The sequence below is a fragment of the Meleagris gallopavo genome, chromosome 3, assembly GCF_000146605.3.
Source record: "Meleagris gallopavo isolate NT-WF06-2002-E0010 breed Aviagen turkey brand Nicholas breeding stock chromosome 3, Turkey_5.1, whole genome shotgun sequence".
In the NCBI taxonomy this organism is placed as follows: Eukaryota; Metazoa; Chordata; class Aves; order Galliformes; family Phasianidae; genus Meleagris; species Meleagris gallopavo.
The window spans coordinates 2,455,002-2,469,612 of NC_015013.2; the positions used below are offsets into that span (position 1 = coordinate 2,455,002).

Consider the following 14,611-nt stretch of genomic DNA (forward strand, 5'->3'; position numbering starts at 1 on the left):
TTTTTTTTTTTTTTTTTTTGTAGGTATCAGACACTACAATGTGGCATCCTCTTTGAAATCTGTATCTGTCACATGGAAACATACTTGTTATGTTCCCTGTCTTCCTCTATTTCTTATTGTTTTTTCTTGTCTGGCAGAGACAAATTTATGAGAGGCAAAAACAGAGAAAAAGCTGGACCAAAAGCTGTGCCTCTTTCTCAGTATATCCACTCTGTTTTGTCCTCTTATTTCATCTTCACCCTTGCACCTTTTCCACTTATATAGGGTGCTCATTCAGCTTTACAATTTTCTGATAATATCACTTTCTATACATGTTTTCAAAGTAATTTATCTAAAAGATATAGTTGAAAAATGGGAGTGGCACATAATTAAAGCCTCATTGTACTTTAAACCTGAGTTTCTTACAATGCCTTTGTACTATGAAAAATCTTGAAAATAACTTTTTGTTGTTTCATTATGCCAGACGCATGTGAGGATATTTGTTTTTGCTCTTTCTTCATTAAATAACCGTGCCATCTGGTTGAACTTCTTTGTGAAGTAAGAAAACTGCTAACTGTAGTAGTTTAGATTTCAAAGTTCAAGTAAATTTAGTTCTTCATAAAATGATTGTTATTACATGAAAGGTAATTTGCTGTTTCTTCTGCAGACTTACATTTCTCCAAGTGCTGCCATATTTAAAGCAGAAGAGGTTGGTGAAGAAACAGAGGCCATGCTGAATAACATGAGAGTTTATGGAACATGTATTATCATTCTGATGGCCATAGTAGTTTTTGTGGGAGTCAAGTATGTCAACAAACTTGCACTAGTCTTCCTTGCCTGTGTGATTCTATCCATCATTGCCATATATGCCGGAGTTATTAAGACTGCTATTGACCCACCCGACTTTCCGTAAGTGACATATCATTAAATAGTATAGATTATTTAAAAAAAAAAAAGTAGGGGGAAAGAATACTACAACCAACTCAAGTTTTAAGCTAAACTTAAAGGTATGCTCACGCTGATCTCAGTGGAAGGTTTCAGATCTTTATGAGGCACTTATGTGATCTTCTGTTATCATGAACTACCCATTTGAATCTTTCTTTGTAAGACATAACTTTGGAAAATGTTCTTTCGTACTTAATGTTACTTAATGTTTTTAGCCACTGTTCTTTTCATACCTAAATGCAAAAGTGATCTTGCTGACAGTAAATATAGCTGCTTTATCTAATGAATTAAGAAATCAAGTATACACAATAAAGTAAAATCTTCAAGGAAATGTTTTAACTATGAACGGTAGGTAGCGTACTTTAAAAATTTGTCATGAACTTTTTGAAACTTCTATTTCACCCTATTCAAAATAGAAGCTTTACATTGTTAAATTCACTTGCTTTACATGCAAACTTTTCTACCTTTTTGTTACTAAAATCTAGTTTTGTTGTCACACATGGCATATTGTTTCTCAACATCTTTATCTTGTACCTTTCTTCAGCTCACTGAAAATTTGTTCGGTTGTCCAGTTATCAATATGCTAGTTTTGTTTTTTTGCATCTCTTTCTGCTTGGAGAGCAAACAACAGTACTGCTTAAAACAGTGGTGGAAGAGATGAGAGAGTTGCTGTAGTGAATTGTCACTTATTATGTCCAACTGATCCTTTGCTATATGATTGTTGCAGAATTCCATAGTAATCTGAAGTGTTAATGGTTGTTTCAAAAATTATGCTGTTAAGCAGTATTTTTGGACTGTATTGTAAAAGATAAACAGAAACTTTTCTGTTGACAAATAAAAATGCGTTCAAATTTGACACTTCTTCTCTGAAGAAAACTTGAATTTCTTAGAAACTGAAACTTTCATTAGGGAAATATTTAAATCTTTCAGTTGTCTGTATAGATAAAAGAGGGATTCTCTGGGTATGTAGCATTGGTAAGACTTATTACCAAGTTTCTGGAAACTGCTTCTGTGATACATTACTATTAGGAAAAAATATTAAACAAAGCTTATCTTTCCATAAGTAGAACTGTTCATATTTTGGTGTATCTGCCTTAAAATAAGAAAATCAAGTGTGGTTTCACTTTATAATAAAGCTATGGGTAGGTCACTGTATGGAGCTGCTGAATCATGGCCTGAACCTCTGACCTGAGGCGAGCAATGAGTCAGCCATGGGAGCACAGGTGAAGGCAATTCACCTGTGCTGCAGGAAGGGGAGGAGCCTGGCTGCACCTCTCCTAGAGCCATTTAAGAGCTGACTGCCAGTGGGGAAGGGTCTCTTCTGGAGATCCGCTCCACTGGAGTCTATTATGTGAGCCCAGGATAGGGTGAGTGTCCTTTTTTCCTACTCTAGTATAATAATTACATCAGCCGAGCTCCTGGATATGCTATATCATCTGTATATTCATTGATTGTACAATTGTACAACTATATCATCTGTATATTCGTTGATTGTACAACTATATCATCTGTATATTCGTTGATTGTACAACTATATCATCTGTATATTCGTTGATTGTACAGTCACCAAACTCACGATCATACAGCAAGTTGGTGTGGGTTTGTAAAAATAGTTTTCTAGCTTCTAGTCTAACATTTGGACACTATAAAAACACCAGCTTCCCTATTCGCTTAGCTACGTCTATCACCTCATCCCATCTCTGTTAGGTTTAGGCATTTTGTAGATGGTGAAATACTGTACTTTATTAGCTCACATCATGATCTTATAGCCAAATCAAACTGAAAGAAGTTTCAATAGATTGAATAGTTAACCAAATCCAATAGAAAAAATAATAAACAAGGAAGATCATTCTCTTTAACAGCAGACTTTCTGTTAAATCTGCTTGATCTCCATGGATTTGTAGCTGTACCTAGAGATGTTCTGGTGTCCTGTAAATTTCCCTTCTTGTACCCTTCACTGCTGTCAGAAACAGGATGTTGCACTAAGTAAACATACTGCGTGACTTAGTATACTTGGCCTGATAGCAAATGCTATGTTTATGCTGTTTGTTATCAGATTCCTAAACACCTTCAGAAGCACCAGATGTTTACTACTTATGTGCTGTAACTTACCTGCCTAACTCTGATGCTTTATTTGATCATTCCTCGTTTCATCTTTATAGATGCAATGAACCACTTTATTAAACAAGCCTGGGGGAGATATCTCCTGAATGTCTTTTGCATAAGTTAACAAAAGTAGGTAGTAGGTGTTTAATGTTCTTTGTTAACAACCATTTGCTTTTTACAAAACATTCCAAGTTTTCTGAGTGTTGTAATTGCTTTTTGCAAAGAACTATACAATACTTTGAGCTAAGAGTTCAGTGTTTTTAAACCTTATTCTTTTCCTGGCTTACTTCCTTAGCTTTTAATCTAAAATACTTACTTCCTTGAAAAGTGCATGACTCTTGCTTAATTTTTGTGTATTTTTTTTTTTTTTTGGTCAAGCTTGTCACTGCATTATATATTCAAATGACTTCGTTTCACTTTTTTTTTTTTAATAATGGAGGTGAGTCCTACTACTTAGTGGTCAAGCTGCTTGAATTTATTGTATTTTCCAAAGAATAATTAGAAAGCATAGAAGCTCTCTTAAAGTGGAAATGTTTGAGTGGTATTTTAAATGTTACTGATGATGGTTTTATAAGGAGAGACTTTCTTCTGCTTTAATAGATGTTGTATAGCCCATAACATAAGCACTATAAATACTGGATTTCTGAAGAAGTCTAATGGATTTAAAAATGCTTAAATGCACAGTACTATGCTGAAGAAACACTGTTTGTTTTGTTTGTAGCATCTGTCTTCTTGGAAACCGTACCTTGTCAAAACGCAGCTTTGATGTCTGTGCCAAATTTACTGAAAGGAATAACAAAACAAAGACCACAAACTTGTGGCTGCTCTTCTGCAATAGTTCTTTGCCCACTGCTATGTGTGATGACTACTTCAGTCTCAATAATGTAACAGAAATTCAAGGGATTCCAGGAATATTGAGTGGAGTTCTAATTGGTAAGTCAGAAAGCACAGTGATCTGTGCTGATTTGGCCTGAAGCTGTATGTAGTATTCTAGCCTGTCACTTCTCCTTAGTAATAATCTACTTCTATTGAAAAATTGCTTCTTGGAGTCTGCTTCCTTCTTTAACATTTCCATCTGGTTTTGGAAGCTTAATTTGAATTGCTTTCATATGGGGATCGTTAAGGTTTTACAGGCACTCTTTCAAAAGCTATTTTTCTATCACATGAGAACTTCTTTCCAATTTACAGATGGCATGTTGAAAAGTGAAGTCCTGTTGTTTGTCCAACGATGTACAGCATGCCAGTTCGGGGAAAAAAAGTTTTTCTCGCTATCAGTCTAGCATTTGGACAGAAGACTTTGTAGAAAGTGTGTAGAATATCTTGTGTTTTTATATAATTGTGGCTGCTTTAGGTTTAAACTAGTTGCACAGGTTCATAAATTTCATTTTGAACATGAAACAGATAGTATTGTATCGGAACAAATTATGAGGATGAGAAGGACATTCTGATTCCTGTCCTCCACGTTCCCTTAAAATAGAATTTGATTATAGAAATATGCAACTCTCTGTAAAGAGAGATAGGGACACTAAGTAATATTATTACTGCCATAGTAACTCAATTTAAAAGATTAAACATAAAGTATACAAATACATACAGAGTTCCAGCTGAAATGTAGGTTGCTCTGTGTCTGAATTTTTATATAAAATCACTCAGCTTCCTCAGAATCAAAGATTAAATCCTGCTTTTGACTGAAATGCTTACTGTAAGAACTGTGACTTGAGATTTTATTTACTGTATGCATTTTGTAACTTAGTACATATATCTTTTTTTCTTAAATGTTACGTATCTCTTTTCATACTACTTTGCATTTCCTCTGTATGCTCAGAAAAGTCTTGTATTCTAAGCTTCGAGCAGCTGTGTGTTTTTTTTTTTTTTAGTACAGTACTACTGTATAAAAGTGCATTTCATTTTCCTGATGTCACGTAAAGCCAGGATCTCTAACAACCATTATGAGTCTGCTGAAAGCTCAGTGTAAGGGAAAAACTTTCCAGTGTTCATTGTTTGACACTTACCTATAGATAAATTTCATCAGTTTCTTTACTAGGCTCGGTGACTGAGCAGAAAATTTTTGTGTAGTTCTTTGCAGTTGGCTTTTGCATTCACCACCTTTGCATTGGAAAGCACAGGTTACATCGTGGTACCTTTTCATGGGGAAGTTTACTGGTAGGTTTCCTGAACTTTTGGTTTTTCTAAACCTTTGATACTGTCCCCCACTACATCTTTGTGGAGAAGCTGTCTCCCCACGTTTGGATGGGCATGGTTTGGATGGGCAAATACTCTGCTGGGTGAAACACTGGCTGGATGGCCAGGCCCAAAGAGTTGTAGTCAATAGAGTTGAATCCAGTTGGTGGCTGGTCACAAGTGGTGTCCCTCAAGGCTCAGTACTGGGACTGCTTCTATTTAACATCTTTATTAATGATCTTGATGAGGGAATTGAGTGCACCCTTCAATAAGTTTGCAGAGCACCAATTTGGGAGGGAGTATTGATCTGCCAGAGAGGAGAAAGGCACTACGGAGGGATCTGGACAGAATGGATTGATGGGCCAAGGCAAACTGTATGAGTTTCAATAGGGCCAAGTGTTGGGTCCTGCATTTTGGTCACAACAACCCCAGGCAACTCTACAGGCTTGGGGTGGAGTGGCTGGAAAACTGCCTGATGGAAAGGGACCTTGGTGTACTGATGGACAGTGGGCTGAATATAAGCCAGCAGTGTGCCCAGGTGGCCAAGAAGGCCAATGGCATCCTGGCTTGGATCAGGAATGGTGTGGTGAGCAGGACCAGGGAAGTCATCCTACCCTTGGACGCAGCACTGGTGAGGCCTCACCTTGAATACTGAGTTCAGTTTTGGGCACCTCAGTACAGAAAGGACATTGAGGTGCTGGAGCAGCTCCAAAGAAAGGCAACAAGGCTGGTGAAGGGCTTGGAGAATATGTCCTATGAAGAGAGACTGAAGGAACTGAGGCTGTTTAGTCTGGGGAAAAGGAGGCTGAGGGGAGACATTATTGCTCTCTTCCAATATCTGAAAGCTGCTTACAGCGAGAGTGGGGCTCGTCTCTTCTCACTGGTGACAGCTGACAGGATGAGGGGAAATGGCCTCAAGAGGTTTAGGTTTGATATCAGGACAAACTTCTTTACAGAAAGGGTTGTTAAGCGCTGTAATAGGCTCCCCAGGGAGGTGGTTGAGTCACCGTCCCTGGATGTGTTTAAAAACCATTTGGATGTGGTGCTCAGGGACATGATTTAGGGGAGGGTTGTTAGAGTTAGGGTAGTATGGTTATGTTGTGGTTGGACATTAAGATCTTTTCCAACCTGAGCAGTTCTATGATTCTGTGACCTGTAAAACTGAATATACACTTAATTTTACCTGTTGTTTTCGTGGCTATCTTAAGTTGTCTTGCCCAAGGAATCTGTCAGAAACATATGTGAAGTTTAGAATGGCTAAATTTAGAAATCTACTTATATTTCTTCCAAGCAATTTAAGTAATTCTGAGGTACAATCTTTAACAAAAGCTGTGCTAGACTTTCATGGTTCTTCAAAACTCAAGATAAAAACTTATTACATTTGAATTCAGAAGTAATACCTATGTGTGTCTTATTTTTATTCCTTCCTGTTGTTGCTGCCAGTTGTTCATTTGCAGATGCTTCTTTCAAGTTGACCCTATGCTTGCCATACTTTAACCCTCGGGGTAGCAATGCTGTTTCAGGTAAATTAATTTTTAGCAGCACAAGTCCTTTGGTATTCTTGGATGAACACTGGTTTCTTGGATAAACATTGTCTCTTAGCATACAAAAGACTTATTTTAAGATGAGATCTGCGTGTAAGTGGCCTTACCATCTTTTTGAGGGGCATAATTAACATTTTCACAAATGTAAACTCTTGGAAGCTACTAGTTTATTGACCTTTGCTATGCAAACATCTTTAGTTTGTAGGTGGGGGAATGTGGACCACTACCTGTATTTTGTGTGTGTGTTGTTTTTGTTTGTTTAAATTTCCTTTGTTTATTGGTCCTCTTCTGGAATTTGACTAGTGGTCACTTCATTGTGAACAGCCAGATCTTGAGCTATTGTCCAGATTTCCTTAATCTGGAGATTAAAAAAATTTTTTTTTCCTTTACTGCTATACTTTTTATGCTTTTTAGACCACGATAGCTGGTAATACATCCATACGTATGTATGATCTAAGTGGATGTTCTAGAAGTATGTTAGAATTTAATTCCGTAACTCAGTCTTCAACAGAAGAAATTTTTTTACAGAGTATTCCATATACGCTACATCTCTACTGGCATCCTATGGAATGTCCACCAGTTATGACTGATACTGATGTTATTGCTGCTGTATTTAAATTTCATAAGGAAGCTTTGTGAAATGTCATGCTTTTTGTAGATGAAAAGTCATCCCGCTTACAAGGGTATTGCACTTTCTCTAATATTGTGAATCAGAGGCTACAATGGCTATTTTTCCCCCCCCTTGCAGATAATCTGTGGAGCACCTATTCAGAAAAAGGATCAATAGTTGAGAGAAAAAATCAACCATCAATTTCTGGATCAGAAGACATAAAAATTGGTGGACGCCCTTATGTTTTCACAGACATCATGACCTACTTCACAGTGCTTGTAGGGATTTATTTCCCATCTGTAACAGGTAGATTAAAACTATTTTTCTTGAATGAGAATGTGTGTTATAGCTGAAGAAAAAAATTTGGTGTGACTATTGATGACACATGGAATTCCTTATCTCTCCAAGTTTTAAGTAATAGATTTTCTGTGCTAGAGAGGCTTAGCTGGCTACTGTTTATTTTAGGAGTTTATAGAACTTAAACAATGGATCAGTTGACAGGCTGTTTTCTACCTCTCACAGAAAAAAGAAACCTCGATGCCTATCTACAGTAAGTTGCAGATGAATTAAAAGTTTTTGTCTTTATAATGTTTTAATCTTCAAAGGCATGCAAGAAAACTTTATATTACGTACACTGTACCTTGTTTAAACTTCTAGGTTGTGGGGGGTTTTTTTGTTTTCTCCTCAGCTCTAACAGTAGACTTTTTCTGAGCATGACTAAAAGGTAGGTTAGTTTCCCTCAGATTTCATTTTTCTGAAATAACTAGAAAACTTTTTATTGAAAAGTCCCAGATTAAGCAATTTAATATCAAGGAACAAAACAGAATTTTGATGCAAATCTGCAACACTATTTACTAATAGAACTCCAAATGGAGGTGTCTCCATATTCTCCACTGTTCTCACTTCTGTACTTCCCTCTTTCTCTCTTTATCACCACCTCATCATATCCTAGCTTGTAGTTAGGATTTCATTGTGTGGAGTTCAACAATATTTTTTGCATTGGAATGCGTTGACCTTAGCTACTGTTTTTGGTCTCTAGTGGTGATAAGGCAATTCTAGGGAAGAATGTTTTTATTCTACTTTTTAACATTGTATCAGTAAAAATTTTTTGTTCTCTAATTAGGTTAGAGAAACATGAAGGTGTGCCTGTGATCTGATGACCATTCCTTTTGTGCTGCTTATTGCTCCTTTCTTTTTGTTTCACTTTTCATTATTTAGTAGATTTGCTTGCATATCTTGCTGTGTATGGTCTGCTTAGTAAGAATTTGTACGTCTGGTCATGCTGGTAAAAATTCATAAACTCATGTTTATAACATTCATCTCCTACGTTTTGCTTTTCTTGTATACTTTCCTGTTCTAAAAATGATCAAGATTTTACTGAGCCTTCTGGAATTAGTTCCCTCAGTGATAAGTGGTAACACAAATTTATGAATCAAATGAATATACAAAATAAGGATGTATGCAGTAATATAATACATTTCTGTAGCTTGCTTTTTGGTTATGATATAATAAAAGTTAAATGTTCCTGTTCTATTAGTTATTTAAGTGAAGTTAGAATTCACTGATTTTTATGACATAAAAATTTCTTTTTCTTTAGGTATTATGGCAGGTTCAAACAGATCTGGTGATCTTAAGGATGCTCAGAAATCTATTCCTACTGGAACAATTTTAGCTATTTCAACTACTTCTTTTATTTGTATCCTTTGTGCTGTGACTTTTTTTCTATTCCAAATTCTGTAGGCATAGTATTGATTTTTTTTTTTTAAAGTCATTGAGTAGCCTGAGTATAAAATTAATGAAATCCAACCTGAAAATAAATCTTTTATATTTATATATATTACATATTTATATGCGCACACACACATATATACACATATATAATATGTGTGTGTATGTGTGTGTATATATATATGTATATACGTGTGTGTGTGTGTGTGTATATATGTCTATAAAACTATAAAACATATGCACATAGATGGTTAAAATTTCCAGTTTTCTACTAAGGTTGCAAACTCCAACATACAGCAAACTCCAAATTACAATTTATTTATAGTTAACCAATAGAGATTTATAGCATATTCCAGTTGGCAGATTGCTTTGTCATCATACTCAGAACAGCCACTAAAAGTCTTAAAGCTAGGTAACAGCAGTAGAAATTGTTATTTATTCAGTAACTAGAAGACACAAATATCTTTGGATGAGAAATTACATGTTCTGTTTCATGATGCATGAGCTGTTTGCTTCCAATACTTTATAAAACAATTGTGGATCAAATGCAGGACATGTAATTAAAGAACATAAACTGAAAATTTGTAGTATGGGAGAATAATAATAAAAACAAAAACAAAAAACTGAAGTTAGTTATCATGGACATTTTCCTCTATATAATTATTTATTTACAGTGTTCTCTTCCTTCAGTCTCAATAATAGATCTTTCTTGCATAGTGTTGTTTGGTGCCTGTATAGAAGGTGTGGTATTAAGAGATAAGTAAGTTGCATTCAACTCGTAACTTTGTAGTGAGCATGTATGATCATAAGTTATGTTAATCAGATTTCATTTCATTAATGGCTCTTCTGGGAATCATCCATGTGGAATATTTTTCTTTTGTTTAAGTAATACTGGAGAAAAAGTCTATCTCTTAAGCTGAGATGGTTGCAAAAACTGAAAAGGCTGTTGGACTGACTGACTATCACTGCAAGAGATAGAGGAAACATCCGAGATAAATGTTTGTGAGGTGGAACTGTTCCTAATTAAACACTCTTGAGAGACAAAAGCATAGTTGGTATTTGTAGAATTGGCTGAGATGGAGGTAAGTGTGTTTTTATTAGGTCAGGAGAGGTAATATGCTCCTGAGGAATAAAGACAAAAATACTTTTTTTGAGACCTGTGTGACAAGCAGAGTTCATCGGAAAGAATACAGTATACCATCTAGTGGATGCATGACACCTCTTGGTTTTTAAAATGATCACTTGTAAATTAGGACTCATATTAAGACAGATTTTGCAAGCTGAGTGCAGGTAATCTGTCATAGAGTCATAAAAGGGCTTGGGTTGAAGGGACCCCAAGGTTCATTAAGTTCCATCCTCCCTGCCACATGCAGGGCCACCAACTTCCCCATTTAATACTAGACCAGGCTGCCTGGCACCCCATCTAATCTTGCCTTGAATACCTCTAGGGACGGGGCATCCACAGCCTCTCTGGGCAGCTGTTCCAGCACCTCACCTCTCTCTCTGTGAAGAACTTCCCCCTGACATCCAATCTTAATTCTCCCTCCTTGAGCTTAAAACCATTTCCCCCTTGTCCTATCACTAACTACCTGAGTAAAAAGTTGATTCCCCTCCTGTTTATAATTCCCTTTTAAGTACTGAAAGGCTGCAATGAGTTCTCCTCACAGCCCTCTCTTCTGCAGGCTGAAGAAGCCCAACTCTCTCAGCTTGTCTTCGTAGGGAGCTCCAAAGATCTGTTGCTAGAGCAGAATGCATTTTAGCAAGATTGCTGATCCAAGATTGTTGATAGTTCTTTCATTTACACAGCTGCCAGTTCATGTTTCTCTGAAGTCTAGCATAAGAATGAAATGTAGCAGGATTTATCTATTTCAAAGTCTGTTTTTGTTTTCGATATGGGTTGTCATATTTGCAGTGGGAAGAAAATCCTTGTACATTCTTCCACATTTCAAGTTTTCTTAATGGAGCCAAATTCCAATACTTGTATTAAGAATGAAGATGCAGCTCAGAGAAGCATAGCCTGTTTTTCTCCTTTGTATTTAAAGGATGTCTTTTCCTCTGTCTTCTCATCTACTGAAGATAGTATGTGGCTGTACAAGCTTTGGAATATGCAAGAACTTGAACACTTGTTTATAACTGATCTGATTGCTGTGTCTCTGAAGCTTGTCAAATAGCTGGTCCGAATAGAGAAGTATTTAATTTTTCTTAGCCTACAGCCTTTTCTTTTCTCTGGTGTTTATTAAAATAATAATTAAAAAAAAAAAGTGAAGAAGTTATATACTACCACAGTACCATAGTGCATATATTCTTGAAGCTGATTTTGGTTACTTGCTTACAAAGCTAAGATGAACAATGAGAGGCTTGCTGGCTTTAAAAACAAAATCATTTCGGGGAAAAAAAAAACCAAGAAGTTTTTTCATTCTTTACCCAAGGTGTCCATAAATGAGCATGGAGTCAATTATCTTTAGGAGCAAGAAAATAGTAAAAGAAAAATAGGTGACATTAGATTCAGTGCTGTATTATGAAAGGTTTTTTTTTTTGATACTCCCTTGTTAAAGTTGCTCTTTTGCATTGGGTGGCATAATAAGCAGTAGACATGAATAACTTGGGATGGCTGTATCTAGTAGTTTCTGTATCTCCTTGTCTATATATTAGTATCACGCTACTAAAAATGTGAATATTAGGTCAACAAATCTTCTGTTTATGCACTGGATGCTCCAGTATTACGTACAGGTGTGACACAGACTTTTCCTTTTTTTTTGTCATTGTTAACTTTGTAAAGTTTGCCAAGATAGCTAATAGTTACTGTGTCATCTTAAAAGGCAGCATCTAAGCACCTAAAATTGTCCAAAAAGATTGAGATATGGGTTGTCAAGCTATAAAAGAAATGTAGTGTTTAATGTCGGTTGTTGTTAGCTTGTGTTCACTCCTTGCTTTTGTGTTGCTTTTCCCTTCTCTAAGGTTTGGTGAAGCAGTTGATGGAAACCTAGTGGTTGGTACACTGGCCTGGCCTTCTCCGTGGGTTATTGTGATTGGTTCATTCTTTTCAACGTGTGGTGCTGGTCTCCAAAGTCTGACTGGTGCACCCCGTCTGTTGCAAGCCATTGCAAGAGATGGCATTGTACCATTTATTCAAGTGAGATAATACTCTTATGCATTTCCAGTGTGGCATTTATTATGTTGACAAAAAAAAGAGGCATTACTTCTGCTGTTCTTCCAGAACAAAAATAAATTTGAAGCTCAGGACTACTTACGTACAGCAATATAGTAAGCTACTGCAGACCAAAATTTGGTTATTTCAGTGCAATTTAGTTATTTTTTCCATATATGTTATTTTTTCTGTATATGTAGATACATATATAAATGTTAGTAGGTCAAAACTGAAAAACTTATGTAAATTGAAATGACAATCTAAGAGACCGCTAAGCTTTCTGACTCTAGACAGTGCTAATGATTGGTATTTTTTGTGAACTGAGTTGATTTAATTTTGTGATGGAGATGAATATCACTTCACACATCAGAGATACAGTTCTCACTTTTATTCATTTTTGGAGGCTAAGTGAAGCCAAGAGAAATAGGTAACAATGTAATTCCCTCTTGTAAGTCCATGTATCAAGACTTTTCTTTTTGAGGGATTTGAGACTTGGAAGGTACTTGCAGTTTTGGAGTCATACAACTGTTGCATGGACAATTGGAAACAAGAGGAGATTAATATGGGGACAACAGTAGGACATCTTTTAAGAATCAAACAAAGGACTTTCAAACCATAATCAGGAAAAAAGTAACATTATAAAGAAAAGTAGACTTATCAATGAGTCATGGAATAGAATACAGTCATGAAGGTTGAAAAAGAACCTCCATGATTGTCTTGTCCATGAGAGAAAGCAGAGGGGAAAGGAGAACACAGAATAAAGAACGAATGAAGTGAACAACCTACGCATTTGAAAAGGAAGTAATTATGGAAAATAGCAGTGAGTGTGGAGGGGAATGCAGAATAAACTAAACTCAGCCTAAGTCCTCTTCAAAAATCAAAATATGCTCATAACTACAGACTTGGTGCCTGTTGTGTGTGATACAAAAAATAATGCTTTCAACTGTGTTAGCTTTTTATAGACTAAATGCAACTGATGCATGCAGATTTTAAATTACTTTAGATTATTTCAACAGCAGCTACTGATATACTTCAATGTAATGTAGTCATTGTTTATTTTAGTAAAATTTTTTTTCATATTGGAGATAAATGTTTTTACACTCCCCCTTTTTTTAAAAAACACTTTTTGTTTCTTTTCCTTGTAAATGATTACTGGGTTTGGTTCCAGGTAGTTCACAATCTGCACTGTGTTTTACAACACTATAATAAGCAGCTTTTTCCCCAGTTTTACTTTATACTTGAATTGAACTAGGTATTTGGACATGGAAAAGCAAATGGAGAACCAACATGGGCTCTGCTCCTCACTGCTGCTATTTGTGAAATAGGAATTCTGATAGCTTCTTTGGACAATGTTGCACCCATTCTTTCCATGTAAGTATCAATTTGTTATTTCATATTTTTTTTAGTTTAATAGTATTTTACATTTGAATTGAGTAGGCAGTGATTTTTCTCTTTGGAATAATACCTGATATATCTAGTTTTCTAACAAGTTAGAAGTTATCTGACCTTTGAGATAGTCTGAAACAAAAACCTTTTTTAATCACAATTAATTTCTAGGCACAATAAACTTTCCTTGATGGATTTCTTGAATGCTAGCAAAAATATTTAACTTTCAATAAATAAATAAATGAACATTCCCCCTACTGAAATAGTTTCATATTCTAGGGTATGAATGGATATTTCATTTTCTGACTCAGTCTTGGAGGTTTATTGCATTTGTTTTGGGCTGACTCCAGTAGACTGCTAAGTGCTGTACAATCACTTATTTGCTCTCCTCACAGTAGATGATGGAAAAGATTCAGAAAATTAAAAGTGAAAAAACTCATGAGTTGAAATACAGACAGATTAACAAAACAAAATAAATTCAATTTTCCCTATCTCCAGGTAGATGTTTAGCTATTTCCAGGAAAGCAAGGCTTCATCACTCATACCAGTTAGTTGGGAGTACTAACTTCCTAACTCCAGATGTCCTCCCCTTTGTCCTTCTTTCCCTTAGCTTTTATTGTTAAGCATGGTTTCATATGGTATAATATATCCCTTTGATACTCTGAGGACTCCTGTCACAGCTCTGTCCGTGCCCAATTTCTCATGCACCCCTTCAGCATAGTGTCAAATAGTACGGACTGTCCTTGTACAATCAATGGATATACAGATGGTATAGTATATCTAGGAGCTTAGCTGATGTAATTATTATATTGGAATAAGAAAAGAAAGACACTCACCCTATCCTGAGCTTGCAAAATAGACTCCAGTGGAGCAGATCTCCAGAGAGATCCTTCCCTGCTGGCAGTCAGCTCTTAAATGGCTCTAGAAGAGGTGGAACCAGACTCCACCCCTTCCTGCAGCACAGGTGAATTGCCTTCACCTGTG

General features: G+C 36.0%; 1 protein-coding gene across 1 annotated transcript in view; it reads left to right on the top strand.

Moving 5' to 3' along the window:
• SLC12A7 (solute carrier family 12 member 7) overlaps positions 1 to 14,611 on the top strand; it is a 70,112-nt gene that overhangs the window by 28,706 nt on the left and 26,795 nt on the right. The window contains exons 9-15 of the mRNA XM_031552686.1: positions 647 to 888; positions 3,752 to 3,963; positions 7,504 to 7,671; positions 8,963 to 9,061; positions 9,796 to 9,853; positions 12,052 to 12,226; positions 13,494 to 13,612. Of these exons, the coding sequence (XP_031408546.1) occupies positions 647 to 888; positions 3,752 to 3,963; positions 7,504 to 7,671; positions 8,963 to 9,061; positions 9,796 to 9,853; positions 12,052 to 12,226; positions 13,494 to 13,612 (1,073 nt within the window). The remainder of the gene's footprint in view (positions 1 to 646; positions 889 to 3,751; positions 3,964 to 7,503; positions 7,672 to 8,962; positions 9,062 to 9,795; positions 9,854 to 12,051; positions 12,227 to 13,493; positions 13,613 to 14,611) is intronic.